This window comes from Opisthocomus hoazin, chromosome Z, assembly GCF_030867145.1.
Source record: "Opisthocomus hoazin isolate bOpiHoa1 chromosome Z, bOpiHoa1.hap1, whole genome shotgun sequence".
NCBI lineage: Eukaryota > Metazoa > Chordata > Aves > Opisthocomiformes > Opisthocomidae > Opisthocomus > Opisthocomus hoazin.
Window position 1 is genome coordinate 42,984,952 of NC_134454.1, and position 13,643 is coordinate 42,998,594.

Consider the following 13,643-nt stretch of genomic DNA (forward strand, 5'->3'; position numbering starts at 1 on the left):
TGAAGAGGCAAGCAGAAGTCCTTGCCAACTCTTGCATTAGTTGTGCTGTGAGAATTGTTCAGAAGACAGCAAACTCTTCAGGAAAGTCACAAAGTCATGCAATATGAAAAAATGAAATGTTGTGCCTCCATGTATTATACTGAATTGAAGACAGCTTCTCCCATTCATTGCTTTCAGTGAACGTGAAGTGGTTGTATTATGTCAGACTATCATTTGACAAAATACCCTTTCTGTGCAGTAACCAGCAAAAGAAGCTGAGGCAGGGGTGTAAGAGGTATTGTAATATAGCCTCTGCTGGGGCTCCAGGAGTATGCAGTACAGCGGTGCTGTGGAGAAAGTGTTTAACATAGCAATGATGAAAGTCTCCCACTAAGCTGTTGGCTCACTGTTTGAAGCCATTTACCATCAACAGCTGGCTGTGCCGGTAAGTTCTGTCATTGAGCTGTGTGAGTATTTCCTTTTCGGTTTTTGAATCTTTGAGAGCGTCATTGTATGTGTCATAGTTCTTTGTGTGACAAGAGACACTGTCTATTCCTGTCCATTTGCCATGTGATGCTACTGACTTTATAGAATCTCAGGGCTGGCCTGCTTTGGATTGCTCCCTCTTGCCCTAATCATCTGTTCATCTAACAATCCACATGTGTGATCATCTGGTGGCCCTGGTTAGTACCTTTCTACTCATATGTTTTTGATTTCAGGTGGGACATCACAATATTGCCAAGGTGCCTGCCCACAGCCTACAAGATTTAAGTGCATTGTAAACACAATCATTTAATTAAGTTTTCAGTTTACCCTAGACTTGTCCTTATGCTATTTGCTTTGCCTTTCATCACTACCGAACATTGACGTGACATTTGCGCAGAATTGCCTACTGTGTAACTAGATTTACTTTCCAGAGTACTAACAGCTGGCACGCAGGCTGACATTCTTGTAGTATAATTAGGACTGCCTTCTTCACATGTACTTTGTGTTTATGTACACAGAATTTAATCTGCCATTTTATTACCTAGCCATTCAAAATCATGAGACCTTTTGCACACAGGTTTACTTTTACCATGCTGAATAATCTTAATTTATACTCAGTAAATCTCACCACCTTCCAAATCACCTCGTTTTCCAGATCACTTATGACTGCATTGACCAGTTCAGGCCTTTGCACATATCCATTCTCCAGGACATCTTTCCCTTTGCCTCCTAGGCTTAACTACCTTGCTTAGAAATTTCAAAGCAAAGTTAGGATCACATTTAATTCCTTTCATCTGGATGTTAATAATTTGAGTCATAAGAGGATTTTTGTCCTGCAATATTGAAAACAAATTCTTGTGTGGCACCAAGATTAAAACCTGCTATCTTCAGGAATAGTTCATGATTTCAGTGTCATATTTGTTCTGAACTGTTTTCTCTGTATTGAGATCTATTAAATGTGTTCAGTAACATCATTTGAAATGGATTAGTACAGTTTTGTATATGTGTAATAATATTGCATTACTGAGTTGATTCATTTTTTTTTCATTGCTGCTGTTAATGTGTTGTTGATGATCAAAAGCAAAATCATTAGTATAATTGAATACATCCTCTTGCTGTGATTTCAGTGGAGCACATCTAATAAACCAAGACATCTGAAATTGGAATGTAATAAAAAAGTGGTATTTATATTAATAGAATATTCCTCTTAAATGAGTGCTGTTAATGAATCTGCTGTGAAGCAGAGCTTGTAATCAGTTAAGGGTTACAGAAGAATTTGCGCAATAGGAGGACAGCATATAGTTTTACAGTGATAGTTTGTCATCTGTTAAAAATGTTCTAGATAAAATGCATTAGATTGCTTTAAATAAAATTTACTGTGAAAATTCAGGTACCATAAGTTAAATGTGTAAAGTAATTAATGGTTGTTTCAGTTATACTCAAATACCATTCTTCAAGGTGGATGAAGAAAAATTCAAGTGATTCTTTATGATTAGTAGACTTAGGAGAGAATGGAGTGTCAGGATTTGTGGGGAAGATGCTGATACCATTCAGCAGCCAAACAGCCTCCCCTTCTTTCTTTTGTTTTCAAAGTTACATTTTTTCTTTTTCTTTGTTTTCCTATAAGTGGATTTTAATGTGAAATTCTGAATGTGAAAATCATGGATTCAACTTTGTTCCAGAAAAAGTGGAGAACACAAAAGCACAGTCACCTTGCAGAGCACACAGTAAACAGCTTTAAATAAAAGGGGCAGGGAAGGGAGTGTGACTTACAGCTGGGAAGATGGAAATCTTACCTGATAGGCTGACCTTTTTTCATTATTCAAAATGTAAATTGTAGTGGTAGAAGGGCGATTATCCTCACCCAGCCCTTTCCCAGGCATTTTTCTCTAGTTCAGTCCCTCATCTCTAATCTGCCCCTGCTGCTAGTGTCCATTTCATGTTCTCAGGGAAGCCATATTTCAATTTTGGCAGCACTGCTGGTTAAACACTGACTCGGTATCGATGTTGTTGGTTCCCGTTCTCTGTGATAGCACGAAAATTGCCCAAACCCTCATGTCCCTGGTTCATCTCATCTCACATGACAAGCAAAATACCCACCTCCCAAGACACAACAAATGTGCTCTGACAGATTTGGGTAGCGCTTCTGTAAACAAGGAGTATTTGAATCATTTTGTAACTGTATGTTTTTTCATGCTCACGTTCGCTTTAATATAATGGACATAGCTGGTTTTTTAAAGGCAAATTTAAGATAGCTTAAGGTAGTTCTCAAAATTAGGCTGTTGCTTTTCTCCATGTTGTATGACTGTAGCCTCGAAAATTCTGGCCTTACTAACAGTAATCACTATGTTTGCTTGAGTAGAGTCATTTGAGGTCTGAATGGGGTGGGAGGGAGGTTCGAGAAATTTTGTATTAAAATTCTGCTTTTCTAAATATGACAATGGGTGTTTCTTGCACATGCTAATGGATTTTAAATAATCGTGTTGGTTCTTAGCTTTGTTAGGATAAATTTTACATTTATTGCTCTATGCTTAATATTACTTCTAGTAGAAAAACCTCTGTTCAAGAAAGAACTGCAGTGAAATGAACAGTTTTGAGTCTGAGACAGTGTGTCATCAGACCTCACCTCTCTTGATTTCCTCAGAATATAAAAGACAAACTTCAATACCGATCTCAAAATCTGATTGTAGCTCAAGCTTGCAACACCTCCTTGAACATTTTCTATCTTATTAGCACATCTTCCTTATGTATTAATTACAGACCAATCTGAAGATGAAAAGGAGCAGCCTCTTCTTTATCGGCTACTCATGGGAAATAATTCTGTTTCTCTGGAGTTAGTAGGTGTTAGCTTAGCAAAGGGCAGTGGGTCTTAAATGTATTTATGAAGTTAATATTTTACTCCTCTATATCACTTCCTATTGAAGAATAAATATTCATCACATTAAATTAATAATGAGCTAAGTTTTCTTTTAGGGAGGAAACTGAATCAGAGAAAGTTTTATGGTTTGCTCATAGTTCAGCTGTTACCACAGAAAGGTATAAAAGCCGGATACCTGAAATCCTGCACCTGTGCTTCAGCTATAAAATTTATCTCTTCACTATTTAGAAGATATTACGATTACTAATTTGACAGAAGTAGAATGTCTTTTCTTGTCACAGAAGTACATTGGAAATTACTCAAAGTGAGTTATACTAGCATGATCTATAGCTTAATTGACATACTCTGTTATATGTATCCCTACCAACACACATTCCAATGGTTGTATTTCAGTCATTGCATTCTCAGTCTGCGTGGAAAAAGAAGAGTTTTCGTGAAAGCAATTCCATGAGATTTTTGAACGTTAAGCAGTACCATCCATTTGCATATGTCTGTAGGAAATACAAGCAGCTTTGTGCTCCATACATGTAAATCAAGGTCCTCTTAAAAATCGTGATCAGTGTTGCTAACCTTTCAGTAAGGATCTGTTCTGATAAGAGTTCAGATGTATGTGAAGACTTAGCGTTCCATGCGTAGAAGAATTCAGTCCACACCTAGGAATTCAGAAATATTACTGACAGACCTGTGGTGAAGTGTTTCATTTAGTTTTGCAGTTAGATGAAGTAAAGACAAACCCAAGATATGTGCCTTTCGCTTTAGTTAGAGGACAATATTTGCTTACTGTAGATACTGCTGAAACCGAGACCAAAACAGTACTTTAAGATTCTGTGTGTAAAACTAGCCATGATTGATAAGAATTGGTAATGATCAACGGTACCAGTGTGGATCCTTTTGTGGGTAGAAGCACTTCCACTTAATGTCTTTTTTTTTCTCTCTTTCTCTCTCTTTCTAGATGCAGCAGTTGTTCCATGAAAACTATGAGCACAACCGCAAGGGTTACATCCAAGATCTTCACAACAGCAAGATTCACACAGCCATAACACTTCATCCGAACAAAAGACCAGCCTACCAATACAGGCTGCACAATTACATACTGAGTCGCAAAATTTCTGAACTGCGCTATCGGACCATCCAGCTCCATAGAGAAAGTGCCCTGATGAGCAAGCTCAGTAACAGTGAAGTAAATAAGGAAGATCAGCAACTGGGAGTAATGCCATCTTTCAATCATTTCCAGCCACGTGAAAGGGAGGAAGTCATTGAGTGGGAGTTCCTGACAGGAAAGTTTCTTTACTCAATGGTGGAGAACCAACCACCTCGGCAGAGCCTGAGCAGTGTCCTGCAGGCTGCACTGGATGACACCGTGATGCAAGTCATGGAAATGATAAATGAGAACTCTAGATCTAGAGGAAGGCTCATTGATTTCAAGGAAATACAGTATGGCTACCGCAGGGTCGACCCTCTGCATGGAGTGGAGTACATCCTGGATTTACTGCTTTTGTACAAAAGGCACAAAGGAAGGAAAGTTACAGTTCCGGTGAGACGCCACGCTTACCTTCAGCAGTTGTTTAGCAAACCTTTCTTCAAAGAAGCAGAGGAGCTGGATGTAAGAAGCCTGCTGGAGGATACCAACACTGACACTCAGTCTTTCTCTTTTCTTTCAAATTCTTTTAAGATTTTTTCCTCATCATTCCAAGGCACCAAAGACAATGGGGGACGCAATGACAAGAAAATACATATTCTTGTTCCTCTCACAGGAAGATTTGACATTTTCTCAAGATTTATGGATAACTTTGAGAAGACTTGTCTGATTCCCAGGCAGAATGTGAAGTTGGCAATAATTCTCTTCAGTTCTGAGTCAGGCCAGGACTCCAGCAAACACATAGAGCTAATGAAAGAATACAGCATGAAGTATCCTAAGGCAGATATGACCCTGATTCCGATGTCAGGAAAGTTTTCTAGAGGCTTAGGTCTTGAAATGGCCTCATCTCGATTTGACAATGGCACTTTGCTGCTGTTCTGTGATGTTGATCTGGTATTCACACCAGGCTTCCTCCAGCGGTGCAGAGATAACACTATTCAGGGAGAACAGGTTTACTACCCTATCATCTTTAGCCAGTACGATCCAAAAGTAATATATGGAGGCAACACTCCAGCTGACAGTAGTTTTGTTTTGACAAAAAGAACTGGATTTTGGAGGGACTATGGATTTGGAATTACCTGTATTTACAAAAGTGATCTACTTACTGCTGGTGGATTTGATACCTCAATTCAAGGCTGGGGACTTGAGGATGTAGACCTGTTTACTAAAGTGATAACATCTGGCTTGAAGGCTTTCAGAAGTCAAGAAGTAGGAGTTGTCCACGTTTTTCATCCAGTTCAGTGTGATCCCAACTTAGATCCGAAACAATATAAAATGTGTTTAGGGTCCAAAGCAAGTACATTTGCCTCTACCATGCAGCTTGCTGAACTTTGGCTACAGAAACATTTGGGTGTCAGGTACAATCGAACTCTCTCCTGACATCTCAGCTTTGGCCTTTTTAGGGGAGTTTACCTCATTAGTGTTACTATTATTTGATTTTGCTGTCATAGTTTTAAACTCCCTCCTCGTTGTCTTCCAAAGACTGTTGACCTCAATTGGGATGAGTCTGCTGTTCACTGATGTTTCTTATATGTGCTGAACTGGTGAGGTGAATTCCTTCATCTTTGCTTTATTTGAAATTCGGTCAAGTCACAGCAATCATATGATCCCATGGAGCACATCTGTCACAAGAGACTGCATCAGAAGAATGTTCTCTTTTGGCTTTGGGATGCAGTATCATCTTTGTTGCATTTCTGAGATCTGATGTGATACAAATATTTACTGCTGAAGGTACCACAAAAGTGCTTTATGCTTCTTCTGGGGATGGAACTCTATAAGATAAACTTGAGTTTTATAATTTATATGAGGACTTATATGTATAAAAGGTACTTTTCTTCATCTTTAGAATTTTTAAAGTAAATTAATAACTATGATTGTATCTTTATTTTTAAAAAAAAAAAAAAAAAGAAAAGCTGAGGAGCTAATTGCAAATACAACTGGTACTGGCTACCAAGGTCCTTAAATGTCTTATTAGAATAAATAACTCCTTATTGTTGTTCACTCTAAGTGTAAAGGAACTTTATTTTCACAAGGAACAGGATTTAATTGAATGCTCATGTACACTTTAGAAGATTTGTGAATGAACGTCTCCATTTGCAGACAAGAAGAAACTATGACTTAACAAGTCACTTATGAAAAAGTTCAGGCATACAGTATTTTTTTTGAAGCACATAGTATAAGTTGCTGATTCTCTTTTTAGAATTAGTCTCTAATACAACATTTTCTTTTACATTCCTTTTGTAAGGCTTCACTTGATACAGAGTGTTAGAGCTTAAAATTGTATTTTTTTTTTTACATTTTACATGAATATAGGTACTCAGTAGCAATTTGTTGTTAAAATTAAAATAATTGTAGAATAATTATTTAAGTTTCAAAATTAACTATTGCTGGTCAAAGTTCCTTGCCAATATATTTATATTAGTGGAGGCTATAAGACTGTGTTAAGATTTATCTCTCTGGACAGCCTGAAGTTGTCATGTTGTGGATTCATGGAGTAAAGTATTAAAAATGCTACCAACATAAGAAATAATAAAATCAATTTCTGTATTTTAGAGAAATGTTTATATAGGGATATATATACACAAGTGTGCATGTGTGTGTGCGCGTATGTCCCTATATAGAGATAGACGGAGAGAGTCGTGTCAAAATATGTTCTCTTTTTAGTTCAGGCAACAATTTGTTACAATCATAGTGTTATTTTTGCCGCATGCTTGGAATGTTTTATGTTATACTGTGGCAAGAGCTCAAACGCATCCAAGAAACCATGGGAATTCAGCCAAACTCAAATTAATACAGCGGGTACATATACTAACCTCAGTACCCTTGATTTCAAACTATATTTCAAATAGAACTGGGCAAGAAAAAGTAAGCAATTATTGAAGTTGAGTTTGTAAGTTTTTCAACTGTAACTGACTCCTGTGTTTCCTTTCAAAAAACGACTACAAGACTGGAATTCACTGACACATACATTTGTATGAAAATGTCCTGATAAATTTCGTAGGGCATGAGGAGGGTGTATAGGTCAGTTAATGTCTCTTATCTGCGGTTGTCTGTTCCGAATTTACCAAGCAAGGAAAAAGGCATTCCTGAAAAGGAGTGAGTAAACTGAAAGTTACAGAGCTGGCCATAGCTTTTTGTATGTTTTAAAAAAGGCAATCCCCCTTGTCTTGGAGAAGGTGGTAGTTGTGGTAGATGAGAACAGATGGAAGGTAGTTCCTGCTCGTCTGCCTTCCCCAAGGACTGCTCCTGGTTTATTGCTCTTCTGGAGGCTCTTGCCTTCCTAGCCCAGTATTGTTAGCTCAAATGTCTGGAGAAAGTAAAATTCAGTATTACTTATGAAATAATTCTTGGAAATGGCTCTTTAAACTGGGTGCAAATGTCACACTTTGTTCAATAAGAGAGCCAAGAACAAGGAACATAAAATTTATTTGATCGATCTCGACTAACTGGTACAGCTCAGATTGTAAGTGTCAAAAACTGAATGCCTGTTGATAAACATTTGTGATGATTTCATAAATATAAAAAAAAAATTATTTACAAAGTCATCTAAGGAAATAATTGTCTGCTGGGAGGTATTCCAGTGTTTATTTCAATTACTTAACTTACTGGCCAGAAAGTAGTTGCTCAGCTCAAAGTAAAATAGTAGATTAGAAGAAATTAAACCAATCATTCAGTGGGGATAAAGATGTATACAGAGGGCTTGCAGGATCGGGTCCTCCATATATAAGCAAAATGCTAGTATTTACCAGTACAAATATTTATTTAGTGTCTGACTGATTCATTTGTTTATATGATGAATTACTTTGTTAAGAACCTGATTATAAATGTTTGTTATGAAATATTGCATTGTCTTTTGAATTAACTATCCTGAGATAACTTGAGAATTTGTGTCAGTTTAAGGAATGATATGCCTTCTAAGGAGATCATATTAAAAGGAAAAAAAAAAAGCACAAAAGTGTTAATGTTATGGATGTCTAGATTAAGATGGGAATGTCTGTGCCAATCAACTGTTTGCTTTTGTCTAATCTGAATCATAATCTTGATTGTAAAATGAAATTTCTGTGTGTATCATGTCCCTTTGTAAATGCATAATTAATGAGCTCATGATAGAACATAATGACTAGCTTTTCCCAAAACCTCCTTGCCCTGGGAATAGGTTGCCTGGTTTCATTGCTGGGAAATGGGTTGTGAACTGCACACACTTTGGCTTTTCAGATGCTGCCTTTCTTTTAAAAAAATCTCAGCAATCCCCGCACAGAGACCTCAGAAATCCCCATGCCACCCCCATCCTTATGTGTTTTCCCATTCACAGTACTTGATTTAACAGAGCATTGCATCTGCTGGATGAAGGAGAAATATCAGGTTGGGCTTCCTAAGACCTGTTGAGCATACTTTGCATCAGGGTACTGGTCTCACGCTGGAGAAAGGCAGAGGGCTTGGGGGAGGCATGAGGCTCAGCCGTGGAAGTCATCGCCTTCTGCCTGAGTCACCTCCTTGCTGCCACCAGTGCTACCAGATGCCTTTCCTGGAAGCTGCCAACAAGCAGCACAAGCCAGCGCAGGAGGAGAGCTGCACTTGCTGCCACCAGATACTTTTGATAAGCAAAAGGGCCATTCTAATCAGGGCTTGGGTGGAGTGAAAGGAGGGTGTGAAAACTGAGGTTTCATTGGGTTGAGGCGGCAGGGTATCTTGTGCAGATCCTGTGTCTCCCTGTCCCTGGGTGGAAAGGGAGCCTGGTCCCACACCTTTTCCCTGTTTCCTCTCGAGGGACATTGTGAAGGATGGGGCGAAACCAGCAGTCCTTCCACTTGGTGGGGCTAGTGGGCCTGGGCCACGCACTTGGAGTCCTGCTGTGTCATGGAACATGTGGGCAGAAAGGTGCTAAGGAGTATTCCCAAAAAGCAGTACAGAGAGGAGCACCTTCTGCACTCGCCAAAAGCCAGGAGGATGTGCACTAAAGTGCCTTTTGGAGCCTTTGCACCACTGTGCACTTAACAGTGCCTCAAGACTTACAAAAATTGTAATGCTGGTAAAATGACTCATAGGAGTGTACTGCAGATCCTGAGGAACTGTGGAGGCTTCCAAGGACCATGAATTAACAACCACTTTCTTTAAATAGAGAAAATAAGCAATTTAAACTTATTTTTCTTTCTTAAGAAGTAATTCTAGTGATTAGTTAAGATGTAGTTTGCCACGCAGAAGGTTTGGCTCCATGGAAGAATGCTAGCTTTAAGATATAAGCAAAACACATGTGCGCTCTACATCTGATTTTCCTGCACTTGGTTAAAATTTTTTGAAAAAAATATGGACTAAGAATTCGTGAGCTGCTGACTGGAGGAAAGTTTTGTATTTCTGCTCTATTTTTAAAAGAGAATTAAATGAGATGAAAACAAGAAATGCTGACGGTAGATATGCACAAAAATCAGCTATGATGTGAGGGTGCATTGATGCTTATGGTCCTCATCTGCAGCACAATGAGATGTTTCACAGAAGTCTAACTATTTACAATAACTGAATATCACTGAAAGTTACACTCTGCCATAAGTCTATAAATGACATATAAAGTTAAATGACTCGATTTTTATTTCTTTCATTTCTTAGAATAATTTTCTTTACATTTTTCTCTGTCAGCATTTATTCACTTGATTAATAAGCTGGCTTTTCATGAGTTACTCCTTCCTGTTTTCCTTTGGTCTTCCCAATTACAGTATGTATTACTACAGTATTTTAAACTTTTGAACTAGCATGACATTTCTGTTAAGGTTTTATGATGTTGTTGCCATATAGAACTCCTGAACAACGGTATTTTGCCAAATGAGTTGCCAGTCCTGCTTCAAATTGTTTCCATTTGCCTGCCACTGGAAGTTAAAAGTGTTCTGAATATTACCACTTCATCCCTTCCTCTGGTCTCCTTCATACTGGAATCCCACCAAGGCAAGGAAGTGCAAAAACTTTCCAGTTGTGAAGTCTAGGAAAATGAACAGAATCTGAAGATTTACTTTATCTCTTTTTTTGTTTGTCTGGGGTTTTTTTTGTCTTCAAGTCTGTTATCTAGAATTCCAGAAGCATATTTATCAGATCCATAATTTTAATAAATTATGTAACAGTTATTAAGATATGAGACAGCATATATATGGATTACATGATGCTAGTCATAATTTTATGTCTTTATTTTTTGATTATTCAACAGATGTTTGCCATTTATAGGAAGTTTGAAGATACATGAAAAGCATCCTTGCTGATTTAGTGTTTATTTATCATTAGTGGAGAGCTTAACCATGTAGGCAGAGGTCAAAAAATGTGCTTTATACTGTAGACTGCAGGTTTTGGTTTGTTTGTAGTACTGGTGGGAAGAGCTCATCAGCTCTGCATAGGATGCCTGCAGTGTGGTAGTGTCCTTCATAAATCAGCCGTGTCTAGCAGTGATTTTAAGTGACTGCAAAACTATGGGCATAGCATCCAGCTTCATACAGCAGGCAAGGCTCACTGGACTTCCCTACACATGTGAGAGATTGATCCTCAGATTCAGAGGGACTCTGGTGTGGCATAATCAGATGGTAGGTACATAGGTCAAATACATCTGCTGCCACAACTTCTGGGCACACCCACTGAAGGCATCCCTTTAGAAAGGAGGCCCCAGCAATGCAATGGGCTCTGTGAAGATATTCCTAAGAGAGATTTATGCTAGCTAACATAGGTGCCAAAAACTTCTACTTAGAGCAGGTAAATTGCATTTAGGTGATTTCATCAAAAAAGGATAAAAGAAAATGAATGATGGAAAAAAAAAGTGCTAGTACTTGAGATCATGAACGTTTTTATTATTGGTTATTTGGGAAGCCTACGTGACTTGCTCTTGCCCTTGCTTAGGGTAATACGGAGCAATAAACTATGCCTGTTTTACGCATTTGTGCATATGCTGCTGACTAAAGAAAAGAGAAGCTGACTAGATGCTTTGAAGATGGTGGCTGAGGAGTGACCAGAGAGAGAACTGCTAAGCATAGTTCAGCCTCAAAACCAAAACTTAGATCTGCTCCCAGGTAAGGACAATTCTCCTAGCTGGCTGTCTTGAACAGGCATAAGAAATAGAAGCCTGAGTTTATAGAAAGCATCATGGTATCCAGGGATCTACCTTCATTCTTCTAGTGTGTAATTGCTGGGAGCAGGCACTAGGTCTGAAAACAGTGCTACCACCAGTTGAAGGAAAAACTAAGGAAATGCAGTTAGTGAGAAATGCAGAAAAAAGTGTTTTATGGGTGACAGGATGGGTAGGAGGGATGCAAATCCAGAGAGGTGTGTGTGTCTTTGTTATGTTAAGAGAGTGGAACACAAAACTTATTTTAAAGTAGAACTCGGCATTCCTTTCTTCTTGAAAGCTTTTTTGCCTTGCTTTACATTCCACTTGTACATGCAGTGCCAGATACTGAAACCATCTGGAGCAATACCAAAGCTATATACCTTTCACACCTGGTTTGTTCTGATGAACAAGCCCAAGTTCATTGAAGTGATAGTTTAACTGGCAATTATGACTTTTTCGTGTTCTCTTTCTACACTGGACACACTTTATTGCTGTTTCTTTGGGAGTGACATCTTTGACAGCTTTGTTCTATTTGTGCCTAAGATGCTCTAGTCTTTCCATTGTAACTTTATATATTGCACTGTTATGTGGCATATCACTGCTTTAAATGAGAAAAAGTTTACTTAAGCAAAGGCTTCTGTACAGTAGCATACAGCTGGTGTAACCTTGCAGCCACAGCTGTGTGGTTGAAATAAAGTCTGTTCACCTATGGTCTTTTATTTGCTGTGTCGGTACAATGTTTTTGCTTGATGAGAAATCCAGAATGAATATGAGTTATGACTGAATACTTTTGACTGACGTAGCTGAGCAAATTTATTTAAATAGCTGGGGCTAAGTGATGAGCCATGCATCCGGCATGTTCTGATACTGGAGAATATCCAGAGACTATAGGTGCTTTTAACAAAATAGATACAGGAAGATGTCTTTGGTAAACGTGAGTGAGAAATGCTGCGTTTTCCACTCCAGAACTGCTGGTGGCAGAAGATTTGTATTGCTTGTGAAATTATATCAGTGATAACTTCTGCGTTATAAACAGGTGTTGAGGGAAGGACACAAGGGTAAATCACTGGATCTTGCTCTCATGTACAAAAGAGAGCAGAGAGATCAAGATTCAGCCTAGAGCACCCTTAGAAGAAGCCCAATCTGCGAGAAACACGAAGCTGGGCAAAGAAGGGAGCATGCATGAAACCAGAGAAGATTCCCTTTCTTATTTTTCTTTATGCTTGACGTTGCTGTGCTCTGCAGGGAGCTACAAAGTCTGCCTGGATTCAGCTCAGCACCAGGTGGGGAAGCCCATTTGTTTAGCCTTTTGGAAAGAAAGTATAAATGCTGTGTATGTGACAGGAGCAGATACTGGTATGTGATGGGAAGGAAAGTGCATGGGAAATCATAAAAGGAGCCAAGAAAATGGATTTTTATGTTTTCTGGTGAAGTAGAAATTCAGTCTCTGGGTAAGCAATTTTGCTAGCCTTGATGTGTAGGGGCAAGAGCCAGTAATAAAGAGAGGGAGAAAGAAGGACGTAAATTTGAAAAGAATGAGAAGGTACAGACACAGTGCAGAAAATAGTACCTGTGTAAACACAAAATTTAGTTAAAGCAGACATCAAAGTAGATGGGAAAAAATAGCATAAGAAGTAGCAGGAAATAAGCTGCAGAAAGAAAATAAGAACTTCCAAAAGTTTAGTAAAAAAGAACTGAAGGACTGGCGTAGATGTAACCATTAAGCGTTGGGTACAGAATACTCTGCAGTGCTGTTTGAGAACCATGGGAAACATGTAATGGGAAGCATTTCTGGAGCGCTACACCCCACTGCTTTACTTGAGGGTGGCTTAAGGAGCAAATGCCAAGCTAATATTAAAATATTCTTAGGTTTGTTTGCTTTTTACCAAAGCCTAAAATACTTGCATTTGTTTTCATGTTGGTTTGCCCCCACCCTATGTGGTAGGCATCTATTCTGATGCTGTGTTACTGGGATTTTCTTGCTCTGAACAGAGTAAATAAGATGGGAGAGCTGTCTTTAGTACTAACAATTGAAGCTTAGTGGTAAAGAAATGGCAATAGCAATGCTATGGTACATCTTCGGAAAA

At 38.6% G+C, this 13,643-nt stretch overlaps 1 protein-coding gene across 1 annotated transcript in view; it reads left to right on the forward strand.

Annotated features, from left to right (window-relative positions):
• The window catches only part of CHSY3 (chondroitin sulfate synthase 3), a 200,599-nt gene extending 188,380 nt beyond the window's left edge, over positions 1-12,219 (forward strand). Inside the window, exon 3 of the mRNA XM_075411483.1 lies at positions 4,296-12,219. Within this exon, the coding sequence (XP_075267598.1) occupies positions 4,296-5,861 (1,566 nt within the window). The 3' untranslated portion in view covers positions 5,862-12,219. The remainder of the gene's footprint in view (positions 1-4,295) is intronic.
• Positions 12,220-13,643: the final 1,424 nt, after the last annotated feature.